The sequence below is a fragment of the Gossypium hirsutum genome, chromosome A13, assembly GCF_007990345.1.
Source record: "Gossypium hirsutum isolate 1008001.06 chromosome A13, Gossypium_hirsutum_v2.1, whole genome shotgun sequence".
Lineage (NCBI taxonomy): Eukaryota > Viridiplantae > Streptophyta > Magnoliopsida > Malvales > Malvaceae > Gossypium > Gossypium hirsutum.
The window spans coordinates 108981848-109008536 of NC_053436.1; the positions used below are offsets into that span (position 1 = coordinate 108981848).

The 26689-nt window shown below is 32.9% G+C and overlaps 3 protein-coding genes across 4 annotated transcripts; 1 reads left to right on the plus strand and 2 right to left on the minus strand.

Annotated features, from left to right (window-relative positions):
• Positions 1 to 249: 249 nt before the first annotated feature.
• On the plus strand, positions 250 to 5069 carry LOC107938613 (PH and SEC7 domain-containing protein). 2 transcript variants are annotated; one of them, XM_016871842.2, is made up of 4 exons: positions 250 to 1396; positions 2975 to 3124; positions 3757 to 3942; positions 4738 to 5069. In XM_016871842.2, exons 1-4 carry the CDS (start codon positions 344 to 346, stop codon positions 4816 to 4818), a joined length of 1470 nt encoding a protein of 489 aa, XP_016727331.1. In that variant the 5' UTR covers positions 250 to 343; the 3' UTR covers positions 4819 to 5069. The 2 variants fall into 2 exon arrangements, with proteins under 2 accessions (XP_016727331.1, XP_016727333.1); XM_016871844.2 differs by lacking the exon at positions 4738 to 5069 and adding an exon at positions 4116 to 4712.
• A 250-nt stretch (positions 5070 to 5319) lies between these two features.
• On the minus strand, positions 5320 to 11216 carry LOC107938604 (U-box domain-containing protein 35). Its single transcript, XM_016871825.2, has 7 exons — positions 10687 to 11216; positions 8884 to 8972; positions 7780 to 7901; positions 7514 to 7675; positions 7081 to 7375; positions 6231 to 6332; positions 5320 to 5790 (listed from the first exon to the last, which is right to left on the minus strand). The coding sequence occupies exons 1-7, from the start codon at positions 10862 to 10864 to the stop codon at positions 5458 to 5460; spliced, it is 1281 nt and encodes a 426-aa protein (XP_016727314.1). The 5' UTR covers positions 10865 to 11216; the 3' UTR covers positions 5320 to 5457.
• A 1300-nt stretch (positions 11217 to 12516) lies between these two features.
• LOC107938607 (cycloartenol synthase) lies at positions 12517 to 25780 on the minus strand. Its single transcript, XM_041085732.1, has 16 exons — positions 25535 to 25780; positions 25260 to 25451; positions 23538 to 23627; positions 23258 to 23452; positions 21035 to 21289; positions 20501 to 20689; positions 20280 to 20393; positions 17260 to 17382; positions 17022 to 17144; positions 16340 to 16441; positions 15335 to 15391; positions 15181 to 15227; positions 14688 to 14831; positions 13932 to 14109; positions 13137 to 13301; positions 12517 to 12752 (listed from the first exon to the last, which is right to left on the minus strand). The coding sequence occupies exons 1-16, from the start codon at positions 25733 to 25735 to the stop codon at positions 12633 to 12635; spliced, it is 2295 nt and encodes a 764-aa protein (XP_040941666.1). The 5' UTR covers positions 25736 to 25780; the 3' UTR covers positions 12517 to 12632.
• Between the last annotated feature and the right edge of the window lie 909 nt (positions 25781 to 26689).

Genomic DNA, 26689 nt, shown 5'->3' on the forward strand with positions numbered 1-26689 from the left:
ATTATTATTTGATCTGTTTGATTTGTTTAAGCCCGGTCAAATTTGGGCTATTACAATGATTTATATGTGACATGCCATATATAACTATTTAGTTATTTTGTTAGCCACACCCGTTTATAACAATACAAATGAATGAAAATTCTAATCAAAAGGACTAATTTGCTATTCTAATTAATGTATAAACTAATTTGTTGGGGGCAAAATATAATTTGATTACTAGTAGAGGTGCCTGGATGGTATTTTTAACGCTAAAATTCATATTTTAATTTAGCTCTAACCTAATGTAGCCCATGGTTTCGTTTTAGCAGTAGTGGAAGTTTAATCTTCAGTCGACCGATCCCAAATGAGAGGAACCATTGGCAGGACCTTCTCTAACCCTACCAATCACTACCTTACATCTCTTACCAAACGCACCTCTTTTCTCTTCCAATCCTCCTCCCCTTTCTCCGCTTCCTCCAGCTCCGGTGACGGCCGAGGCCGTGGCCGCGGCCGTGAGGGCGCCTCCCCTTCTGGTGCGTTCGGTGGTTTCACTCCAGCCCTTGGAAAACCTGATTCAGAGGACACGAAGCGTGACTCGGCTGAATCACAAGCTGTTGGATCAGGCCATGGCCGTGGAAGAGGAATACCCTTATCGTCTGAACCAATTATCCCTTCTTTCTCTTCTTTTGTTTCCCAAAATGGGTCTGGTCGAGGCCGAGTCACCAATGAGTCAGTTCGGCCGATACCTCCGCCTCCGCCTCCGCCGCCTCCGAGGGAAGCAAAGCAGCCGATCTTTGTTATGAAGCAGGATGAGATTGAAACTGATTTGTCTGCCAAGCTACCTGCTGAGTCGGTTCAGTCGAGTGAGCGAACTTTTTCACCTAGGACACCCTCAGTCGCGTCATTATCGGGTGCTGGGCGGGGCAAGCCCGTGAAACAACCAGGGCCTGTCTTGCAGACGAAGGAAGAAAATAGGCATATCAGGCTGAAGCAGCAGCAGCAGCAGCAGCAGCAACAACAACAACAACAACAACAGCCTCCTTCGCCCCGGTTGAGTAAGGAAGAAGCAGTAAAGAAAGCAATGGGCATTCTTTCAAGGAAAAGTGAAAGTGATGAAAGGGAGGATATGGGAAGGAGTGGAGGTAGAGGAAGAGGTAGGGGTAGAGGTAGAGGTGCGCAAATGGGTAGGGGAAGAGGAAGAAGGGAGCGAGAAGACACAGGGGAAGAGGAGGAAGCTGATAAAGAGCTTAGAGATGAACTTTACTTAGGGAACAATGCGGATGGGGAGAGGTTGGCCGAAACTATTGGAGCTGACAGTATGAATAAGTTGGTTGAAGGGTTTGAAGAGATTAGCAGTAGAGTTTTGCCTTCTCCTATGGATGATGCTTACTTGGAAGCTTTGCATACCAACTTTATGGTGAGTAGTTCACCTTTTAAAATTTTGTTCCATGATTATTATCATTATTATTTTCAATCATTAGGATTAGATATTAAATTGTTTTCTTTTTTCTATGTATGCTATCAGCTGAAAGAGAATTGGCCTGGTGACACATATATTATAGACTAAATTTTCTTGTAAGTTGTGTAGAATTGGACTCAGGGAATATTTTAAGTATATTTTATTTTAGATAAATTGCAGAGAATTCCTATCTGAAAATAGAGTCACTGTGTAGCAGAATAATATTAAGGGTGGAGAATCTGATTTCCTGTATGGTAAAGGAGGGGGTTGGCTAGTGTGGGCAAATCTTTCCCTAACTCGTTGTTATGGGAAGGGATGGGATTAACAATTTAATATGGGGGTGGGGACTAGGGATGGGAGTGCTTTTCTTGCTTCATAGTCTGCTTTAATGGCATACTTAGTCAAAGCTGGTGATTGCTAGATTAGAATTAGAGTTAGTCCTATGTTCACAGTTATCAACATGTCTAATACCTTGTATAAGGTCTCAATGTTAATTTGGAAGTTCATTTACTCGTGTTTGTGCTTTTATTTTAAATACGAAGGTAACTTTAGTTTGCAACCGAGAGTATGATAAATGATGTAAAGTATAACTTGATTGAAAAACGAGGATTAATTTGTATGTATGATGTTAAGGATTCGAATTCTGTCCCATGAATCTTAATTGTTTTACGATAGAAAATGTATAAATGAAAAACCTGGGTTGGGACAGAGTTCTAACTGCTGTTAATCGTCATTATGTTGTTTGAGGCTTATCTAGAATAAGATAGTAGATGGGCTTTAGGGGTGACAAGTACAGTAATAAGTTTTAATCTGAAAGATATGCCTCAGTAATTTATTTATTTTATAATCTATGAGGCTGGTAATACTCTATAGCTATGTTGGGCTCTAATTGGTTGGTGTGAAATTATATTCACATTGCTGCCCTTGCATTCTGTAATTTGTTCAGAATAATTTAATATATTCTTGTTGATTTTCAATGATTCACTTGTTCTGATGATAATGTACGGCAAATTGTTTGATATTCCTGAAGTTGTTCAAGGAGTGTATTTTTGGTTTGTTCTTGAAAATTCTTGTATTAGATGGCTATTATGAGCTCATTGTCAATTACTTTGATTAATCAAGAAAATTGAAATTTGTGTTTACTTGCATGCTACATAACAGTTTGGGCTGGTAAGTCATCTGATTCTTTTTCTTAGTAATTACTGTTTATAAAGGCGTTTTTGGTATGTAATTAAATGATTACCAGATTGCTCAGTTCATTAGGATTGTTTAGAAGGTATATACTTGGTTGCTATAAGTTTTCCTTGGACTAGAATTTTAGGTAATGCGAAGCATTGCTAACAAATAGGTTTATGTGTTGTAGATACAATTGATAATGCACATTTAAAAGAAGAACAATTGAAACAAGATCAAACTAATTCAACCATATCCTTAATTGAACATTGCAACAAGATTATGCATGGACTGTATTGTCAAACATTGATATTTTTGTGTGAATCTTGATTCAAAGCTTTTATGTACTTATTTGGGTTGCAGATAGAGTTCGAACCTGAATATCTGATGGAAGAGTTTGGGACTAACCCAGATATTGATGAGAAACCACCTATGTCTCTTAGAGATGCACTTGAGAAGGTGAAGCCTTTCCTCATGTCATATGAAGGAATTGAAAATCAAGAGGAGTGGGAGGTATATTCTATTTCTTTGGCCTTGACTCGTTGTTAACAGGATGTATTTCTTCTACATGATTGACATGGAGAACTAGAAATATTTCTTATTTACTGATATAGTAAGTTTTTTAATCAAATTCTTTTTGGAGGACATGCTGCTTTAAGTTAATCCTATAGTTGAAATTGGACTAGTTTATGTCCTTAATTTCTAAGCCAGTAAGTCACCGTAAGGAATTAAGGATGTCATGGTAAAAAAATTTTAGCACACAATTTTTCTTAAAGAAATTGGATGGTTAACCTGTGAAATCGACACAACTTTATCAATTCTGATAAACCTTGTATCTTTTTGTCAGCTGTCAAACATATTGCTTTGTTGTATAACGTGATGTTCTCAAAGAACTAATATCTCTCTGCTTCTGTTGGTTTTCCACATCAAAAGAATCACAGTGGAACTCCATATTGGAAGAAATATTCATTATGCTTAATGGAGAAAAAATCAGCACTTCATTTCTGAATGGAGGCATTCTTTTTGGACCTGTTGCATTTTCTGGACAAGGACAACGATAATTCTTTTTTCTTGATAGTCTCTTGTAGATGACTTCTTCGTGTGAATAGCTGTATACTATCTTTTCCACATTCTTAACATTTCAGGAAGCCATCAAGGAAACAATGGATAAGGTGCCTCTACTGCAAGAGATCATTGATTACTACAGTGGACCTGATAGAGTAACTGCAAAGAAACAGCAAGAGGAGTTAGAAAGAGTTGCAAAAACTATTCCCAAAAGTGCACCTGCTTCTGTGAAGCAGTTTGCAAATCGTGCAGTTCTTACTCTTCAGGTTACCATTTATTCTCAACTAATGTTTACTTCCATGCACAATTGCATTTGTGGAACATGTTCTCCGGTGATGTACAATTGTGAGATAACAGGATTTGAACTTTAGCTTCCTTACATTCTTTTTGGACTTGCGTAATAGATTTGACACATTTGGAAAGAACTTGTCTGCCATAGGTATGAGATCCCTGCACATCAAGAAGGCTAAAGACACTAGCAGGCACGAGCTTTATGGTTGAGTTTTGTTATTAGAAGTAACCCTAAAGGTGCTATTTGCATGAGGCATAAGAAGACAGGAACTATAGTAAAGTGGAAGTTTTAATTTTGTTTTGTTTGTCCTTTTTATTTTTTTGTATAAATTCTCTTTAATAAAGGTAGAAATGAGTCACCTTCCTGGCTTCCCCTGAGCCATGGGTGATGATTTTAGTTAGCTGGATTGAGCATAAGAGAAAGCACAATGTAGATTGAAAATTCCAGAATTTAGTATTTTAGCTGCTAGAACCATGTATGAATGAGTTAGTTGCATAACGCTTTCATGGATTTACTTTGCTGATATCTCTTGTAAAATGGAAGGGTTGGAATCACCTTTCTCATAGATTCTGATGCAGGGATGTTAGATTCTGCGCTATATCCAATATATCAATTTTGATACGTTAATAGTTCTATTTATGTATATTTTGACATGTTGGTATATTTGTATCATGTTTGTTCCTTTTTTTCGGTGTCATGCCATGTTCCATGTTTGATCAATCATGACTGTCCAAAATTTCCGGATCTAACTTGGACTTGTCTAATGCAGAGCAACCCTGGTTGGGGATTTGACAAAAAATGCCAGTTCATGGATAAGCTGGTATGGGAAGTCTCTCAACAATACAAATAAAGGTAGAAGGCTTTGGTTTATTTAGTGAAGATGATACGAAGTAATTATTGCCTCATGCCATTGGAATAAGTTGACTAAATTTTTTTTTTGAGGGAGGAGGGGGTGGGGGATGTATGAACATAATTTTGGTGAAGAGAGATTTTGCTTATATATTTGATCCTGCTGGAAAATGAACTATTGTAATAGATTTATATGCTAGTTAAATTTTAAGCATTGGTCAATAAGCATTACTTTGGGAGCAAATTGCTGAAGTTTTTGTTGTGTTTAACTGGAAATTGCAATATTTGCTACTTGTGTTGTGATGAATTGCTGCTATTTCTGTCCTGATGTTGCTATGCTATATGATTGTTATTGACAGCCAACTTAATTTTAATCAGCCTTACCTGTTCAAGGTTTACGTTAAAATATCCCATAAGTCCCTGTACTCTTAGAGAATTTAAAATTTAATTCCTTTATTTTTTAGATTTCAAAATTCAAGTTTAACTGTTAATGGCATGTAAAATTTGATCAAAGTCGAAGTTACATGTAAACAATTGAATGAAATCAAAGTGTTTGTATCACATTACACATTATATCAAAATTTATGTGTAATTTTGGGACTTAGTCCCTTTTACAGATTATATTTTTTTTGGTACTAAACTATATAGTAAAATAGACATATATAGTAAAATAGAAGTAGAATAGAAAAATGACAACTAAAATATGAAATAAGCTTTGGTATTTGACAACTAAATGGGAATGGCCTAAATCATCTACAACCATCAACTTTCTTCTTTCCTCTGCTTCACAAAGTGCTTTCTGAAGTTCTTCTTCCACCCTCTTTTGCACCTCTAGCTCCACCAGTTCCTGAGTTGACTCATCATCAACATCAACTCTTGTTCTTGTTATTCTTGTTTTTCTTGTTGATGATAATGTTCCTCCTTTTTTTCTTTTCTCCTCTACTCTTCTCTTCCATTCTTTGAGTTGGATCACCTATATTTATACATATGATATACTTTTATGTTATACATTTATGCATGTATATATACCCTAAACTATTAATATTATTTACGGATAAAAGTTTCATTTAGTTTTGAACTTGACAAGTTTTCTTAACTTGATTTTGAACCTTTTTTTGTCCATATTAGTCTTTGAACTTGATAAGTTTTCTCAATTTTAGTCCTTATGATGATGTGAGAATATGAAATTGGGACACATCATCACCTAAACAACATGGCACAATATTAATGTGTCATGTTAGATCAAAGCCGGAAAATATTGTCAAGTTCCAAAATTAATGTGGGTAAAAAAAAATTAAAAAATTAAATTGTAAAAAGTTGCCACATTAAAAACATTAAATGTTACTTTATCTCTATTATTTATTATACATAAAGAGATTCCCTAAACCCTTAACCATTAATATAATATATTACCTGCTGTTTGGCTGCCAATGCTTCTTTGCAAGCTGCATGGTACATATCCATTGTTTGTTTCAGCTCTATCCTTAACCTTCTTGTTTCATCATTGTCTTCCGGCTATATATAAAAAGAAGAAAAACGAACAATGTAAAGCTAGAATTGAACTTAGTTATCAAAATTCTCTTCAAAGAACATAAATAAATGTCTGTATATACGAGCATATATACATGTTGAGGGGCTGACTCCTTCTGAAAAAGATTTTTGAAGTGTCATTCGTCACGCAATCGACCAATCCTCTAATAATCGAAGGTATTGTCCTCTAGAGAATTCGTCTCGTATACTTTGTTGAGAGTTAGTGTGTTGTGAGTAGTTACTCTAAGTGACTGGTTCATAGAGCCAGGAGCAACTTAATTGTATGAGGGCGTACGACCACTCATCAAGGAGACATGAGCATCTCCCCCTTAGTGGGGCTCGAACCTCTAACCTATAGTATATAAGTCACTTGTTGGGAAATGTGGTACTATTGGTATATAGTCCTAGTGGTACTATGGTTGCAAGTAAGGGCCTTAAGCTTCAAGCCTGTGGTTCCACCTCCCCCTCCTCTCCTTCCCACAACGCATAAGTGAGCTCCATAATTATTACACGCCTTATATTGACACTTCTCTCTTAGCTCTTATACTAATCGGGGCTCTCATGGTACACTGGTTTTTGATTAAGTACAAGAGACAATCTGGACACAAAAACAATATCTTTGATTGATGGGGATTTGATCGATTACCTAGCGGACGACACTTCGAAGATATATATGACCCATTGTAAAAAGTTGATAAAGTGTTGAAGGCATTGAAATTAGAGTAGGACTTACTGCAGATTCCGGAGAAGATGGTGATTCATACTCCAACAAAGACGAATACTCAGAGAGAGTGGTGGGAATGGAATGATGCTTCTGGCCAGTCCGAAAAGCAGGCAGGTCCAGGGCGGGTGACGAGGTCACCGGCACCGCAAAAGACCGTCGGAAGGGGTCCATAACAGGGGGTGATCTCAAGGAAGTACCAAGGTTTTGATATAAAGACGAATTCAAGCCATCACTGCCTGCCCCTGAGGATGAGTTCATGTCAAGTGCTGAAACTTCATCATCATAGAATAACCCATCGTTTTCTCTGGACATTTCATATTTTTTAATTACATTTACATCCCAATATTCAAAATAATAAATAAATAACACTTGATGAATTCACGTAACATGTAAAAATTGTTCAATCGATGGGGTTACTAAGCAGTGGATGGTAAAAGCTTACATGATTGAGTCATCCTCACTGTTCAAGCTTTGAGCTCTACCGGGGGCCGGTCGACTAGCAAGTCGTGCCGCAGCAACCTTTCGTTTCGCAATAACATAAACATTGCAAAAATCTGGTGCCAGTTTTAGTATGCTAGATGGGGTATCTGTACCCTTGAATAATCTGTACGTGCATAACACCGAACTCAGACCATAAACATACTTACATCCATGCATGCATGCATGCATTTAGCAGTTGACAGGTAGAAGTAAAGATGCAGGCATTACCTGGAAATTCCAGTCTTTGAGACAGCACCAACAAACAGAGTCTCAATTCCATATTGGTTAACGTATCCAACAAGTGCTTTTGCAACATCTGTGTCCTCTAGCACCACTGTTTCACATTGTATCTGACATACACACATAAAAAAAACACACTAGAATTGATCAAATTTTGTTATGGTCCCTCTACTATGTTCATAATTTAGATCAAGTACTGTATTTTAAATTGGTGCATCTGCTTTTCTTGGTACATTACATATTGGGGGGAAGGGGATGTTATTGGTAGGATTTCAACCCTAAAGCTCATAACTACTTGCATCTTTGAGTAGTTGGCATATTGTGATCTCTATTTGTATAATCTCATTAATTAATTTAAAGCATCATATCAAATTTAGTCCCATATTTACATCTTTTTATAAGTGTGACCCTTATTCTTTTTTTGAGCTACATTTGATCATTTCAAAAAGAGTCAAAAAAAATAGAAATGCTGATTAAAATATTAAATTTTTTAATGTCGTCCTAGTAACCCACATGGCAATCCATGCGACTTTATGTTGACATGATCCTATTTGTCTTATATGACACATCGAAAAATAATTTAAAAATTATAAAAAAATTAAATAAATAAAAATAAAATCAAAATTAAAAAATATATAAAAAGTTCATAAAAAGCAGCATGACATACTCGTGGATTATTATGGGAGATATGTTTAAAAAGTTCAATGTTTGTCAATATTTCCATTAAAAAAAAATTCTACTCTTTTTTAAAGATTGATAGTTAAATTCGACTTTTTTTTAAAGCCAGAGCACCAAATTTAGCTAAGAAAACAAAATTGAAAAAATATAAATGTTGAGGGCTAAATTTAACATTATACTAATAATTAATAATTCCCTTGACTATTTCAATAGACACCATTCCAATACAAAATAGAATTTCTCATGCATTGAATTGAAATACTTAACAAATTAATTACTTGTACTAACTAATGACAAGTAGTGGCATCAAATCATACCAAGTTAAATATAAAGATTAAATCTCAATTTCTAACATAATTGAAGGACCAAAATTAGAATTTGACCTTAATATTTTCCGAGTATTAATTAACTAACCTGTTTACGAGCACATAAGCTTCGAAGAGGAAGGAAAAGGTCCAAGTTCTGATTATCAACTTGTCGTTCTCCTCCGACATTACTTTCGTCTGATTTCAATCCATACAAAACAACCAAACATGTTGCCAACATAATCACCTAAGATTAAATTATTACAAATATATAGTCCGAGTAACTATAAATATTAAACTATTACATCACAAAGAGAATAAAAATTTATACAATCCAAATTACCGACTAGACTAACTTGACTAAAACTCACCCATGACAACCATACATGATGGGACTTGAAAACTTACACATTATTATGAAATACCAGATTGGCCTATTCTGCCATAAATATCCCCATATTTCGTTGAGTGGACTTCGCCAATGAATTTGAGTCCATAATTTCCTAAAGTTAGGTTAAGAATTGAGGGGTTCTAGTTGAATTGGAGAGACCCAAATTCAGACTGGTGTCATTACACATGGTAGGTCTAAAACCTAGGTACTCAAGACCCAAGGCTCTATCTTTGCCATTTGAACTACGGTCTCATTGGCAATTAAACTATTTATATTTAAGTGAGTGAGATTATAATATTCAACCAAAGGGCCAAGACCCCACAGAAAGGGTAGGCAGTAACTTACCTTCCAACGTAGTAAAATTCTCTTTTTAGTTCCCTTAAAATTTATACAATTACATATGAATATAACGATATTTGAACGAGTGAAATTATACCATTGAATCAAGGACCAAGACCTCACTTGTCCCAAGCTACGCCCAAAGGCGGAGGGGGAGACAACGAGGAAAGCAGTAGCTTTGGTCCTCCAATTTGGGAAAATAATCATTTTAATCCTTTTAAAATTTATGCAATTATAAATTAATATAATGATATTTGAATGAGTGAAATTATACTATTCAACTAAGGGTTCAAAGCCCCACTTGCTCCTAACTATGCCCAAAGGCGAAGACAAAGAGCGTAAGTAGTTACTTTGGCCCCAAAGTCGTAAAATTATCCTGTTAATTCCTTTAAAATTGATATAATTATAAATTAATATAATGATAAATTTATAATTTAACCAATAAAAAAAATCTTATTCATCTTTGACCCCTTAAACAACATTATGGTTATCCCATAGATTTAAATATAAAGGCATTGTTAGGCAGGGGCGAAGCTAGGGGCTGGCATAGGCCCCGACCCCCTAAAATATAAAATTACATTTTAGGCCCTTAAAATTTTTTAAAAATTTTAAATTAATAAAGGTAAAATTATACTTTAGCCCCCTTAAAATTATAAAAATTTGATTTAATCATTTACAAATTATAAAGATATAAACTATAAAAAATTAAAATTTCATTCGGTCCTTCTAAAAAATTTTTCTAGCTCCGCCCCTGTTGTTAAGGGCAAGCATGGTCCTTTTATCCAAAATGGTAAACTTTCAGTTTTAATCTATTTATAACTAATTAAAATGTAAATTAATATAATAATAAAATTACACTTTAACTCTTCAAAATTTATATTTTAATTCTAATTCTCCTAAAAAATGTTTTATGGCTTTGCGGGGCCAAGAACGACAACAAGGGAACAGTTGGGAGTTCAGATCTTGTCCCTCCAAAAATGATAAAGTTTCATTTTAATCCCTCTAAAGCTTTGAAATTACAAATATAGTAATAAAATTGCACTCCAACCCCTCTTAAGATGATAAAATTTCAATTTAATCCCTTCAAAATTCCAAAATAATAAATTAATACAATTATAAATTATACTTCAATTTTAACTCCCTTTAAAAAAACATAAAATTTGTAGCTTGAGCATTGATTACCTTGAAGGGGGTTGATCGGTTTTTGAAGAACATGAACAAGCCTCAAAGTTTGACCTCTGGTGAGGAAATTATCAACAGCCCAATGAAGAGCTTGAAGACTATATTTATCCTTATCGACACCAACAGCTACTAATCTATCCTTTCTTTCCGGATTCTCCCCTCGCACATATTGAGACATTTCTTCATTTAATTTCGATCCGATTTGGTTTCTACGTTCCTCTCATCGGCGAGGAGACTATGAGGTCGTAAAAGGGATGGAAGAAACAAAAGAAAGAAAACTGGGGTTGTGATTAAACCCTCCCAAATGAATCAAACCATGGCTAATGATGAAGAAGATGAAATTGGAATTGCAAAAACCCATTCCACGTACGTATATTTTTGGTTATTTCTCCCTCTTGCATAAACGGAGGCAACTAATTTAAGCCCCCTTCAAAATAGCATCAAACTATCTTTTGTTGGATATACCCTCCTTTGATTTCGTACATTTTTATGAATCAAATTAGAACATATCAACTCTAGTTCTATACTCGGACTCAATCATTGTAGAGTAAAATCAAACCAATGTAAAATAATTGGGATGAAGAATTGAAAATAACAGGATAAAACGCGTTAGTAGTAGAGGTATATGTTAAACATCGTAATTATGCATGGTAAAACTTGAACCTTAGTACTCAAGGACTTAGGGTCTCGACAAAACTCAACCATTATTCTATAAAGGAAATATTTAGGTAAAAGTGCCATAGAGGCCCCTGTTTTAGGACTTAAATTGCTTTTTGTTCCCTTACTCAAAAAATGGATAAACTAGTCTCTGTATATTATATTAAAAAGTAAACTAGTCATTTTTATTAAAAATTTCATCTATTTCTATTGTTAAAAACTGGTGACAGAATAACCAGATAGTTACATGTGGTGTATATCGAGTAGTTTTTAATAGTAGAAATGGATGAAATTTTTAATAGAGGGACCAATTTGGCTCTTTAATCTAACATGTAGGGACTAAATTGTTTATTTTTTGAGTAAAGGGGGCAAAATGCATCTGACTCCTAATACAAAAGCCTCCATATTTTACCATAATATTTATTATTATCAGTCAAATTCCATGTATTATGTGTTTTGGTAGGATTTAATCCCTAGAACTTGTTAATTTTGAAATTGAGTAATTTAACCCCTATCAATTAAGGACAATTAATCACAACATTAATATTTTCAGTCAATTTTACACAAATTGATCAGTATAACAATAAATTTAGCTCTCAATGTTTATATGTTTTGTCAATTTTATCTAGATTCTAAAAAAAATTAGCCTTAACATTTACATAAATGTTGCAAGCTAAATTTGTTATCATACCAATAAAAAATATGTACAATTGACATAAAACACTAATGTCATGATTAATTGTTGTTAAATGCTCACTTCAGAATTGACATTTAATTTTTTAAGAAAACAAAAAATATCAAAGACTATTATACCGCATCATCATCCGCTTTAAAACATAAATCACGTCAAATGATTTGATGAACTTAATGGAAAAAAGTCGGTCTCAAGATTAATAATACACATTTTTGAAAGTAATGGGACTAGAAACGGTCGAAGGACTAAATCCTCCAATAACACAGTATTTGATTCTCCCTTTTTTTTATATTAATTTTAATTTTTGGGTTTTTGAACTTTATGCGACATTTTATATCATAAAGTTTCAAAGTCTTTTTAATAAACCTCTCTTTTTAAAAATAAAAATTTGTTAGATTTGAAATAAAAATCATCCGTTCGAATCACTTTTCGATTTTTTTCTCAGCCCTAATATATAAACCTTAGATCAATTCTCTTGGTTTGGAATTTAATCAATATTTTTTAATTTATGAAATCTGCGTGTTAATTTCATCACACGAGTCCATCTTTTTATTTCTTTACATTCTTTGAAAAGTCAAGTACAGGATTTCTTCAGTTACTTGGATTTGGCAAGTAATACACAGTTGAGGTACTCTCCCAGGGCCCATATGGGAAATATATTTCTGTAGGATGAATAACTTATCATGCAATTCTTATTGAACACTCCAATTATCTCCTGTAAAATTATAAACAAACAAACATATGATTAAATTAATCTCTAAAAAGTAAATTGGTCTTTTCGGCTAAAAATTTCATCAATCTATACTATTAAAAACTAGTGTGGCTGACAAAATAACTAGATAGTGACACATGACGTACCATGTGCACCTCATACTAACATATATGAACCAATTTTAAACAGTAAAAATAGATAGAATTTTTAACAGAAAAATTAGTTTACTCTTTGATCTAATGTATATGGACTAGTTTCTCAATTTTTCAATAGAAGGAAAAAATACAATTTAACTCTTAATGTAAGAACCTCCACAATAGCTTAATTTCATAGATTTTAATGCATTATATAAATATAAACATGTTACTTAATATCATAACATTTTACCTGTTGTGGGAAATCTCCATTATCCAACTGAGAATTGAGCAAAACCTTGGCAGCACTGTGCAATGGCGTGGGATCTCTATCAGCTTGTCCACTTTCAATCAAAGCTAACATTGCCCATGCAGTTGTCACTAGATGACACTTGTTTCCTTCTAAATTTGTGTACACCTATTCATCAGCTCAGCCCGATTCAAAACATGAAATTCAAGTTTTACTATCTTTATTTATAAATGAATAATCAAAATCTAAATTCATTTTTCAAATATAACATTTTTGTTCAAACCCTTCCAAAATATAAGCTAAACTTTTAGACTTGAGAAGATGAAAACCCTTGAGCAAAATTATTTATGAATGGTGATTGAACTCTATAAAAGTATTATGAAGACTCAAGTACTAGGAGTCAGATTACACTTTACGTCTTTTACTAAAAAATAAGCAAAATAGTCCCTTAATATTAAATCAAAGAGTGAATTGACCTTTTCTATTAAAATTTTCATCTATTTTTATTATTAAAAATTGGTGTAGTTAATAGAATAACTAGGCAATTACATCTAGCCTGCCACGTGTACCTCATGCTGACATACAAAAACTTGTTTTTAATAATAAAAATGGATGAAAATTTTAGCATAAGGACCATTTTTTTCTTTGATCTAATATATAATGACTAATTTACCCATTTTTTAATAGATGAAACTAAATACAATTTAATTCCTAATACAAAGGCCTCCACGATACTTTCATCTATTAAACTCATATAATATAAAAAATATTAAAAAAATATGATGTGATGTGTCTCACCTTATTTTGACTAGAAAGGTAGCTTTCTCCCCAACCCCCAGAAGGTATTTGCTTGGACAACAAGAAATCGCATGCTTTTCTTATACTCTCACAATTGTGATAGTTCCTTCCACCAGCCACCAATCCCTTTATCCCAAACCATGTTCCATACACAAAGCACACTCCCCATGACCCATACCTTAACATCACAAGTGTTAATTTCGGGCATTTTAAGTACTAGAGCCGTTATATCGCTTCAGGTGCAAGGAATTAAAGAAACATATATATTGGTAAAGTATCATGAATGTCTCGTATTAAGAGTCATATTGCATTTTATTCCTTTTTACTAAAAAATAAGCAAATTAGTCTCTATACATTAGATTAAGGGGTAAATCGGTCATTTCTATTAAAAATTCATCCATTTCTATTATTAAAAATTAGTGTAGCTAACTGAATAACCAGACAGTTATGCGTGATGTGCCACGTGTACTTCATACTAACATATGGAGATTTTTTTTAATATTAGAAATGGATGTAATTTTTAATAGAGGGACCAATTTACTTTTTGATCTAGTATACATGGACTAGTATACTTATTTTTTTAATATGGGAAGCAAAATACAATCTGACTTCTAGTACAATAACTTTTATAGTACTTTTACCTATATATATTGATTCGAGTGAAATATGAATATCTTGTTTGTTCTATATGTTTAATTTTATAGAACAAATCTCTAGATATGATAATGAAATAAGTAATGTGTGAAGAAAAGATACCATGACCCATCAGGTAATTGTATGCTCTCAATGAAATTGATTGCTTTGCTAATACAAGCTTGTATTTCTTTGTTTTTGTAATTTGGATGCAGCTTTTGAAATAATTTGAGGCCTTGAATTGCTGCTGAAGTGCATTCCACATACCTAAAATCATCAAATTTCATTGATTTTAGAGTTAAACCATAATAGCAATCAGAATCATAAATTTGGCCTCTCACGTTAGTCAAATTATATTTTGTTGGACAAAAAACTAATTGAAATAATATAATTTTTTATGAATTACATGCAAACCGTCACGCATGCTACTGTGTCATTACTGTTAAATTTAACAGTTTAGAAAATTTTTCTATCCAAAGAAAAGTAAATTAACCAAATTTTGAATATTTTGAGTCAAAGTGATCGAAATAAAGGATTAAAATCAAGATGACAAACGAGGTAAATGTTATATGCTAAATGGAAACTTGGAAAAAAGAGACATATTTTTGGATCATACTGATAATCAATGATTATATCTCCAAACAATTCAGCTGGATTTAACATCTGCAATATAAATATAGGAGAAAAAAAGTTAAGAAATCTCAAATAAAATAAACCATCCTTCATATACACACATATAAATGGATGAAAAATTATGAATTAAGGCTTACTTCCAACCATGCATAAGATCTGGTGAGCTCATAGGATGCAAAACCACCACTGTTGTTCTGTGAATTAAGAACAAGCAAAAATGGTAAATAAATATGTTTATATGGTTGAATTTTTAATTGAGCTTTAATTTAATTGGTATTGTTGCTGTTGTAGCAATCAAGAGAAAGTGGTATGAGCTTGTTTAAATGCGTATTATCCTTTGATCTAAAGGTTTACAAGTATAGGTAGTAGTAGGAATTGGATGTCAGTAGTATATACAAATATTCGATTTGAATAAGAAAACTTGAGTTAAAACCCAATCCAACTCGATTGATCATAAAAAAGTCGACAACCTAAATCCAAAAATGATATAAACAAAAAATGACTTAAACTTGAAGTAATCTAAACCCAAAATGGCTTGAACCTAGGATGACCCAAAAACTTGACTAAAAAAACTAAACCCAGAATAACTTGAGCCTGAAATTATCTAAATTTGAAACAGTCTGAATTCAAAATTATTTGGACTGAAAATGATCCAACAAATTTAAATTCGATTGCATATTGATCTGAACTAAAACCAACACGACTCACCTATTTGACAAGTATAATTCAAATTTGGGTGTAAATGAGATACTAGTGCTTACAAGCTAATCGAGTTTGACTAAAAAAAACTTGAACTTGATTCGATAATTATTGAGCCGAGTCGAATTCAAGCTTAGTTATACTTTGCTCGAACGGCTCGCGAGTCTTATCGAGCTTTTCATTTTTAATATATTTTTTAAATATGTTTTATATTATTAAATTACGTTTATTAACCTTAAGCTTAATTATCAAGTCGAGCTCGAATTTGAATATATACAAGCTTAGTTGAGCTCAAGTTTGAGTTGAGTATCAAAATTGATAAAGAAATTTAATTAAGTTTGAATTTAAATTATAGCTCAATTTTATTTTAAGTCGAGCTTGAATTTAAAAATAGATAATCAATTGAACTCAAGCTTTCCAATATTTGGGCTTATATCGATTACCTGTAAAGATAAAATGACATTAACAGCCTCATATAATCGATCTGGTGTTATGACCTCTTCACCTACTATGTAGGATGGCATTGTTGATAATAAAAGTGCCGCCTGCACCAAATAAATCACCCAATATCATATAAGTAATATCTACTTAATTCTATCAACAATGGCAGAATTTGACATTAAGTCTTCCATCTGATTAAAATTTTCAAAAAATTTTGAGTTCAAATTAATTTTTTTAAATTAGATTTAAAACTTTTGAAGCAGCCAAAGCCTCTTACATTTTTCCTCTATATATCAATTCGGTTGATTTGGGTTTTAGCTTGATTGTAGTTGTCAATGTTTTTAAAATCAGATGGTGGTTGTATTAGTTAGGTTGTCTATTCATGGATCGATTTGATTAAAACAATCATTAAAAATTCAAATAAAATGTTTAAAAAATTTTAAAAAACCCCGATTTAACTGGTTCAACCAGGTTTTTAGTTGGTCCAACTGGCCCATACCAGTTTCCAATCTAATCTGTTCAAAGCTATTTTCTAGATCGATACTCCGACCAATTCTTGATCCAACCAGTCTGATCGGTCAATCCAATTTGATTCAAATATTATTGATTGTTGCAACAATTTAAAAACCATAAATTCAAATACGCTTAAGCATGTAATATCTTTCTCACCGATAAAATATTTACCTTCAACCCTTCCGCAGTACAATCGGAGACGATCCAACCATTATCCGGGGTTGAAAAAGGCCATCCTCCTTTAGAAATGTGACGATACCATAGATTAAGGCCATTTCCACTGTTTTCTTTTACCTTTTAATTAATCCAACACTAACACAATTACTATAATTATAATTCTCCAATTTAGACAATGTTATAGCGAAAAAAAAAATCGATTTTAGATTTTAATCATGGTGTATATATATACTTGTGTGTTTTTGATGAAGCTGTGAGCTTTCTTAAGCATTGAACCATACTCCTCCACTAGGTTAGTTGCCATGATTGCTTGTACTGAAAAAGCAACGTCCCATAATTGAGATCCATTGTATCCCTGCATCGTACATAAATTTCTTCATCTATACATACATACATGGATATTGTAAGAGTTTATTATTACAAGACAATTGGGTATCAACTCAGTTGAGTAATAACAAATATATTTTACTTTACAAAACAAATTATCTTTACTAAATTGAATTTGATGTCACGAGTCCATTAAATATCATCTCAATTTGGTAATGACAAAATTACAAAGGAAATTATCACTATTAATATCAAACTCATTATTAAATTTGGTGTCGTGTAATAAAAAATATGTTAGAATTGTGTGACCCAAATTCTAAGAGATTGCTTGCAAGTCAAGTTAAACAAAAATATATTTTCTTTCTAGAAGATTTAGTATTTATTAGTATAATATATTTAGCATTTATTAGTATAGTTTATTTGACTTACTAATTTAGCCTATAAATAGGCTCCTTTACAATCTTAGAATTAAGAGACACCCATTAGATTAGAACTCATAACATATTCAGAGAATTTTGTGTTTACGTTTGAGGGTTTTTGTTTTTCGGGTTTTCGGGGTTTAGTTTTTATCTCCATCTTTTGTACTCTTCATTCTTTTGCCATTATAGTAAAATTATCTTTGCCCGTGGTTTTTTATCCTCTTTTGAGGGGTTTTTCCACGTTAAATTTGTGTGTTCATCTTCTCAATTTCTTGTACTATTTTTACTTGTTCGTTGCTTAATCGGGACGATCCTAACAAGTGGTATCAGAGCTAGTTTAACTTTCATAGATCAGCCCGGTCAGGGATGGCAGCAACAAGGTTTGAAATTGAGAAGTTCGATGGTGAGACAAATTTCAATCTGTGGCAAGTTCGGATGATGACAATTCTAGTTCAAAATGGCTTGAAAAAGGTTGTTACAGGGAAAAAGCCTGAGAATCTAAATCAAACAGAATGGGAAGAGCTTGATGAAAAGGCCTTGTCTGCAATCCAGTTGTGCCTCGCGAATACAGTATTGCAGGAGGTATTGATGGAGAAGACCTCATTCGCCTTGTGGAAAAGGTTAGAAACTCTTTATGCGACTAAGTCTCTGGCTAACCGTTTAGTGTTGAAACAACGTCTATTTACGTTTCGCATGAACGAAGGTGAGCTTCTTAAAGATCACATCAGTCAATTCATTACTCTTTTAAATGATTTAAAGAACGTTGAGGTTCATATTGACGATGAAGATCAAGCTATGCTATTATTGTGCTCTTTACCCTCTTCATACAAGTCTTTCAGGGAGACCCTGATTTATGGCAGAGACAAACTCTCGTTCGAAGATGTGAAGGGTCATTTGTTGAGTAGAGACAAACTCGACAATGAGTTTGATTTGAATAGCAAAGCAGATAGACAAGCTTCCGTTTTGGTAGCATCAAAGAAACGAGACAAAAGGTGTCGCTATTGTAAAAAGTTAGGTCACGTCAAAGCAGATTGTTATAAACTGCGAAATAAAAGAGCTGCTGAGAGTAACGAGGAAGATGTAGCTGGTGCTAATTTGGTCGATGAAGGCGGTGATGATTTCTTGTTAGTGTCAACGAGCGATAACTCCAAGCTTACGTCTGAGTGGATCCTAGATTCAGGATGTTCTTTCCACATGTGTCCCAATAGAGAATGGTTCTCCACATACAGTTCAGTTGAAGGTGGAGTTGTGCACATGGGAAACGATTCATCTAGTAAAATAATCGGAATTGGTACTGTTAAAATTAGGATACACGATGGGACGATTAGGACACTCTCAGATGTCAGGTATGTACCTGATTTACGAAAGAATCTCATCTCCTTGAGTATTTTAGACTTGAAAGAATGCAGAATCAACATCGAGTCGAGCGACATTAAAGTATCTCGTGGAGCTCTCATTTTGTTATAAGGTAAAAGAATCGGCAGTCTTTATATTCTGGAAGGTTCTACAGTGACCGGTGAAATCGGACGTCCCTCGTCCGTTACGGAGTCAAAGTCAACTCATTTGAAGCGGAGGCAACTTGGTCATAGGAGGGAAAAAGGTATGACTGTTTCGTTGAAGAGAGGTTCTCTTTTGGATGCAGGTTTTGAAAAGTTAGGGCACTGTATTCGTGAAAATCAGACCCGGGTTAGTTTTGATTTGGCAGTGCACAAGTCGAAGGCTAGAAGTCTTCTAGCTTCTAAGCATAGATTCGACTCAGTTAATTCCCTGCATAGTTCAAGATAGGCCCGTGGCGGGTTTTGGCAAAGATGGCATTGAAAGAATTTGTGTCAAGGTGGAGATTGTTAGAATTGTGTGACCCAAATTCTAAGAGATTGCTTGCAAGTCAAGTTAAACAAAAATATATTTTCTTTCTAGAAGATTTAGTATTTATTAGTATAATATATTTAGCATTTATTAGTATAGTTTATTTGACTTACTAATTTAGCATATAAATAGGCTCCTTTACAATATTAGAATTAAGAGACACCCATTAGATTAGAACTCATAACACATTCAGAGAATTTTGTGTTTACGTTTGAGGGTTCTTTGTTTTTCGGGTTTTCGGGGTTTAGTTTTTATCTCCATCTTTTGTACTCTTCATTCTTTTGCCATTATAGTAAAATTATCTTTGCCCGTGGTTTTTTATCCTCCTTTGAGGGGTTTTTCCACGTTAAATTTGTGTGTTCATCTTCTCAATTTCTTCTACTATTTTTACTTGTTCGTTGCTTAATCGGGACGATCCTAACAAAATAGAAATATAAATGCATCGTAATAGTATTTGAATCTAAGCTTTTATAGTTTTCAACATTTTTATTTTACCATTCAATTAAAATTTTATTAATAAACTATATTAATTTCTTTATAAATATATTTATTAAATTGAATATAATTTTAAACATGAATACTTTAGGAAAAAAATAGTGGGAAAAAGCATAGGGTAATGTAATTGAGTATATGTATAAACCTGCATTTTCATGCCATCTTCAGCAACCCAAAGGTAATCTTTAATTCTTGAAAGGTGACACTTGAATGCCTCTGACTTTGGGTCCTCTACCCAACAACATACCATGTTCAGGATCTGCAATGCACAACACACACACACACAGACATACATATATATATATTTTTTATATATATGACTAATGTACAAGTAATTAAATTAAATTGGAGCAAATAGCTGCTAACCTTGCTGACAGGGCCAATACAAATATAATTAGTACTTTCATCCTCATAGTGGATGTGTTGCATCACAGTGTGAAGAGCCTTTTTCCTTAGCTTAGACAATGGCCATTTCTTTAAAGCAGGCTCTACTACTTTTTCAAGGCATTCCCATAATACATCTTGTATAATGGGATGTGGATAATATAGGTCTTCCTGCCAAAACATTGTTTAATGTTAATAATAGAAACAAAAATAGAACTTATGGTAACACGGTGAAGTCAAAAAATTGTTTTAGGAAACTCAGAGATGAATCATAATTTTTGGAGATCAAAGTGCAATTTTATCATTATACTAATATGTAATCTCATAAAATTTTAAGAGATTAAATGACAAATTTACCATTTGAGGGGCAAGGCTATTGCCTGCCCCCATTTGTCTTTTCCCTTGTATAATGAGATTCGAATTTAAGATCTTAAAGTCCCCAGAATCTCAACCTTATCATTGAGCTAAGACCTTGTGATAGCATTGTAATGAAATGGAAATGAAAAAGTAGGGTACCTTGGCACAAAGATAACGAGCACAATCCCAATCAACGAGATGATAAGGAAGAGGATAGAGTTCACGACGGAGCGACAAAATAAGGGAAGTGATAGGGCCTACGAACTTGGTGGCATATAAATAGGACATCGGCAGATACACCATTCGACTGTGGCACCACATCCGCCCTGGGTGTATGGGGTTCAAACGATAGGGCAGTAGCCATAGTTCTGGTAGTAATGGATTGTTCCCACTCCACTCGTATATTCCCAGCACCTCAATCGGTCAAATTCAACTCACATCATCACCATCAGCTAGCTACCTTATTACATATACAAATATGTGTATATATTTGAAGTGTTATCCTTTAAGTAGCCGATTGGACCCCCAAACAGTGAAAGTATTGTACTCAAAGTGTCTATACTCAATTTTAGTCTCGGGTTTTGTCTCCTTACTCCAAGGAGAGCCCAAACAAGTTCACAGAATTTGGCATGCAGGAGCTACAAATTAGAGGTGTGCATGGGTCGGGCCGGGCCGGGTCCATAAAAAAAATTTTGGCCCGTTTTCAAGGCCCGGGCCCAGCCCGGCCCGAAATATGGGCCTGAAAATTTGTCCAAACCCGGCCCGAGAAAAAAAGGTAGGCCCGAGCCCGGCCCGGTCATATTAAACTTTTTTTTTACTTTTTTTATTAAATAAAAAACTTTAAAATATAATAAATCAAATACATTTAAAACATAAAAATAAATATTAAAACAAAAAATAAATAAATAATGGGACTAAAATAATTATTAAAATAATACATAAATTAAAAATATAATAAAAAGTAGTTATATTAAAATTGAAAAATTGAAACAAATTAAAACTAAATTAAGAATTAAATTATATTAATAACAAAAGTTTTACAATATCAAAATAACATCAAAACAACAAAAAAAGTAAAGTAAAAGTACTAAAGTTATTTAAAATTAAAAATAATTTTTTTTAAAATAATTTAATATTAAAATCGGGCAGGGCCCGGGCCAAAAAAATCTTACTCGAGGCCCGGCCTGTTTTCTAAACGGGCCTCGTTTTTTATCCAAGCCCATTTTTCGGGCCTATATTTTTACCCAAACCCTCCAATTTTTCGGGCGGGCCCGGCCCGGCCCATGCACACCTCTACTACAAATCCACTAAAGAAATTGTTAGCATTTGGCCTTGGTAAGGTTTGAACCCATGTCTTTAAAGTGTCTTAATGGATAAGATAAAACCTAAGGCTAAAACAAAGTATAGACACCTCGGGCACAATACCTCTACTCTTTGAGGGTCCGATCAACAACTCAAAGGACAGTAGTACTTCTCCCAATAAGAGAACCAACCCCCCTCAACAATATGCATAATATTTCTGATTGAGTTTATCTTTCAAGTTAATCAAATACTAACTCAATTGGGAAATAATTAGAAGTCATTCTATTTACTGTTAATATAAGTTTTAGTCCATAAACTTGGCAATTAAGTCCACTTTGGTATCTAAATTTGACAACTAGGTCCTTTTTTATACTTGAACTTGGATTTCATCAAGATTTGATAATGTGGCACTCTAAGATTTTATCACATCATCACCTGAAAATTTTAATAAATATATATATTTAAAATTTTAGGTGATGACATGGCAAAATATAAAAGTGTTGCGTCATCAAAGTTTTACATTTGCCAAGTTCAGTGACCAAAATGAATTTAGCTGTCAAGATCAAGTACCAAAGTGGACAAAAAAATTTAGGTACCAAAGTGAACTTAATTGTCAAATTTAGGGACTAAAAGTTATATTAACCCTTCTATTTATAAAGTAAATTATTACTAAGTTTTTTATTTAAAAATAAATAAATTTTCATAAAAAAACCAATAAAATCTATACGTGGTAGGACGTGAACTAAACACTATTATTTTTAAATCTTCAACTCTATCATTTCAACTAAAGTTTTATTTCATTATTATATAAATGCTTAATAAATACATTTTTTAACCCACTCGTGAGTATATCATAATCTTTATATATATAACCAATAAATTGTTAATTGAGGTGGTAACAACATCTCCCCCATATGGATAATAGCATAAATTTAAATTCCTAAGAAATGCACATGTTAGGAAGGTTATGTCACTAGCACTCCCGATTCAATAGAGATTAATCTCAAATCCAACATGACTTTGGAACGGAAAATATATAGGTGTATATATATATATATAAAGAGAGAAAGAGAGAGTTACAGAAAACCACATCTTGCCCCAAGAAGGAATGAAGGTGAGACCACCATGGTTGAGGATCCAATTCCTTGCATTCTCAATAGCACCATTCCCACCATCCTTTGTCTCTCCCAACAACCTTAAGGTGACATATGAGAGTGCTGTTCCAAACATTGTGCTGTCCCCTTCTATGTGTATGCCCCATCCTCCATCTTCATTCTGTTCCCACACCCATTAAACTTTTCATTTCCCTCAAATTTTATATCTCAACTAAACAAATGCCAATAATGTTTATCAACAAAACCTGATGATTGTATAGATAGCGACGTATCTCTTGTCGATGCTGGGATGGCAAGATGATGTCTAAAGCTCCGGTTACAAACAACCCAATCACCTACCAAGTAATTCAACATTATATATTTAAAAATAAATTTGAAAACCTTTTGTGATATTAAGTATATAGCTATTGATTATTATTTAGTACACTATTAGGGCAAAAGTGATTATATGCACTAGACGTCAAGCTAGATCTGTACATGGGTCGGACTACTCAGCTCGAAGGCCCGTTTAAAAAGTAAGAGGGTTTGGACAAAAATAATGCATGTTTAGAAAATGGGTCAAGCCTCGGGTAAAATTTTTTTGGGTTGGGCCTAGTTCGACCCATATTTGCAAAAAGAAAAGAAAAATATGCTATTTTCTTATTGATTTTTGATTGTTTTGCTTTCATTTCACTATTACTTTGATTTTATTTATTGTTTAATTGATTTTATTGTTATTGTTTGGATATTGTATAACTCTTATTTTATTGTTTAATTTGCTACTATTTTACAGGCATTTGCCTATTAAGTTGCGCTTATGTTAGTGTTATTTACGTATAAAGATTTTTTTAATTTATTTACAATTTGTTGAGAAACATTTATTTTTAATACTTTTAGTAATTTTGATGTATTATATATTTTTTTTAAAATTATATAAAAGAATTTTAATAGGACGGGCTAGGCTCAAGTTTTAGTATTTTTATTCGGACTTGACTTGAATAAAATTTTAAACCCATTTTTCGGGCTGGGCCAGAGTCGAGCCTATCAAATAGGCCTAATTTTTTGTCAATGCCCGGTGGTCTGTCTAAGCACAGTTAATATTTTTTGGGATCTTAAATTATAGACTTAAAATGCTAACTTTATTATTATACTGACTTATAACTTTACATTTATTAAAAGATTACATCAAAATTTTATAATTTTAGGTGGTCAAAATATAATTTTACCATATATTGATATATAAAATTATAGATTTCAAAGGTACCAATGCATATAATATATATATATAAAGGCATAATGAGAGGGGGACCGTTTAAGTTTATTTGAAAGGTAATGTTGATTGATGGAACCTCGTTTTCAATAAAGTTATTTAAATCCTTAGGGTACAGATAAGTTAAATGATGATTGCAATATCCATCTTAATTTATCCAAATTAATGTACCAACAACCAAACACCATAACCACTTCTACATATTTAAAATATAGAGATTAAATTATAAATATACCTACGATAATTCATAAATAGTTTAGGTAATTCATAAATCGTTTAAAGTATGTTCTAGTTATAACATCTTTAATATGTTAAGTCCAAAGTTATTAATAATGGTAAATACACAGGTTAATAATCGTAAAATATACCATCTTTAATATGTTAGGTCCAAAGTTATTAATAATGGTAAATACACACAGGTTTATAATTTATTTATATATCAGTTATATTTGATTTAATATTTTCTATCTGGTTATTTTGAGGATTCGATTAAAATATTTTAAAATTTAGAGATCAATTTAAAATTTTTTAACCAAATTTTGTTTAAAAGGAAATGAAGGGAAAAAGTTAAAATATGCTACAATCTCCTATCCTTTTCATATATTTAAATTCAAAAGTTAAGAAATTAAATTCTAAATGTAGGATGTATAATGACTTTGGAGCATATTTACCAAAAAAAGAAGGCTAGCATGCATAAATGTAATTGAAAATGAGGTACCAATCCTGGTAGAAGGAACAAAGGGCCGCCATAGTCGGCCGGCCAGAACCCATCATGCGATTGTAAAGTCGAATAGAATCCGAGAGCCTTTCGTAATGCCATCTTCACCGTTTCTTCAGTTCCAGAAGAGTTGTTGACTTTAGCAAGAGGCACCTTCGTTTCATAGCCTATTGATGAATTCTCCCTCGCAAACTACCACAAAAACAACCTATACATGCATATTAACGATGACGACGACGAAGAAGAAGAATTAATGTGCAATCGATGTAAGGCACCTGAAACCTCATTAGAAGATCAGAGCTTTGCTTGGCTCGAAACCGGTTACTGGTGAAGTGGTTTCTAGCCAATTCGACTCGAGCCCGGTCTTGTGGCGTGCCGAGATTGGGATCGAACTCCCAATACTGTCGGCCGATATGTTGGTTGGAGGATTTGAGTCCATGTTCATCGTCCCCTTGAGAAACCTTGAGCTTCCACATTTTCTTTTTTTCTTAGCAGCAATGCACTTAATTAGCTAGTTTAATATATGCTTGAAAAAAACAAAGAAGAATAAAATGATGATTTTGGGTGGTAATGTATGGAACAACACATTAAAATACTTACTTATTTGGCATCAAACAAAAATTAGTGTTGATTTTGATAGGAATTTATTTAATAATATACACACAATTTTATATTCTAAGAGACTTCAATTATTAAGACAACTAAATGAAAAAAAAGAGAGGCAAAACTATCTTTAGAGCTCTGATTACGAATAATACAATCACCTACCAACTAATTCAACATTATATATATATATTGATGTGTTTTGGGTCTATCGAGAAACGATAAAAGTATCATAACAGTTTCTGTATTAGGTTATGCATTTGGCTTCGAGTTAAAATTGTTCCGTTAAAGATTTATTTTGATATTTTTTATATTAAGTATAATAACAAATTTAATTATCAATCTTTATATCTTTATTCAATTTGATCCATTTTCTTGACATGACATTATTTTATTGTATATTTCAAGTCGAAAAATAATTTAAGTATTATAGAAATTTAAAAAATAAAAAAAAATCATAATAAAAAGTATAATTCTAAAATTTATGAAATAATTTTGAAATTTGTGATTTTTATTTATGTTTTTTTCTTTGAAATTTAAAAAAAAAATAGTATCACGTTAACAATTAAAGGTTGAGGCTCAATTGGCTCAAAATAAACGAGTAGAAACCAAATTGAATAAAAATGTAAAAGTTAAGTTACCAAAATGCAATCTAAAATATAATACATGGACCGTTTTACTCTTCCATCTAACATTCAAAATCTAATTTGATCATTTTTCCAGCAAAGGGATATATAGTATAGCGACTAATTCATATCATCTTTGATCTGAGTTTTATCTTCTAACTCTATCGAGAATGTCAGCGAGTTCATAAAGTAGAAACACCT

Coding starts and splice junctions, on each gene's coding strand:
- LOC107938613 (XM_016871842.2), top strand. CDS start 344: ATGAGAGGAACCATTGGCAGGACCTTCTCTAACCCTACCAATCACTAC. Junction 1,397..2,974: donor CTTTGCATACCAACTTTATG/GTGAGTAGTTCA, acceptor TTTGGGTTGCAG/ATAGAGTTCGAACCTGAATA. Junction 3,125..3,756: donor AAAATCAAGAGGAGTGGGAG/GTATATTCTATT, acceptor TTAACATTTCAG/GAAGCCATCAAGGAAACAAT.
- LOC107938604 (XM_016871825.2), bottom strand. CDS start 10,864: ATGTCTCAATATGTGCGAGGGGAGAATCCGGAAAGAAAGGATAGATTA. Junction 8,973..10,686: donor ACCGATCAACCCCCTTCAAG/GTAATCAATGCT, acceptor GATTGAAATCAG/ACGAAAGTAATGTCGGAGGA. Junction 6,333..7,080: donor CATCTTCTCCGGAATCTGCA/GTAAGTCCTACT, acceptor TTTTATATATAG/CCGGAAGACAATGATGAAAC.
- LOC107938607 (XM_041085732.1), bottom strand. CDS start 25,735: ATGTGGAAGCTCAAGGTTTCTCAAGGGGACGATGAACATGGACTCAAA. Junction 13,302..13,931: donor ACCTTTCTAGTCAAAATAAG/GTGAGACACATC, acceptor GCTGATGAATAG/GTGTACACAAATTTAGAAGG. Junction 12,753..13,136: donor ATGGAGATTTCCCACAACAG/GTAAAATGTTAT, acceptor ATAATTTTACAG/GAGATAATTGGAGTGTTCAA.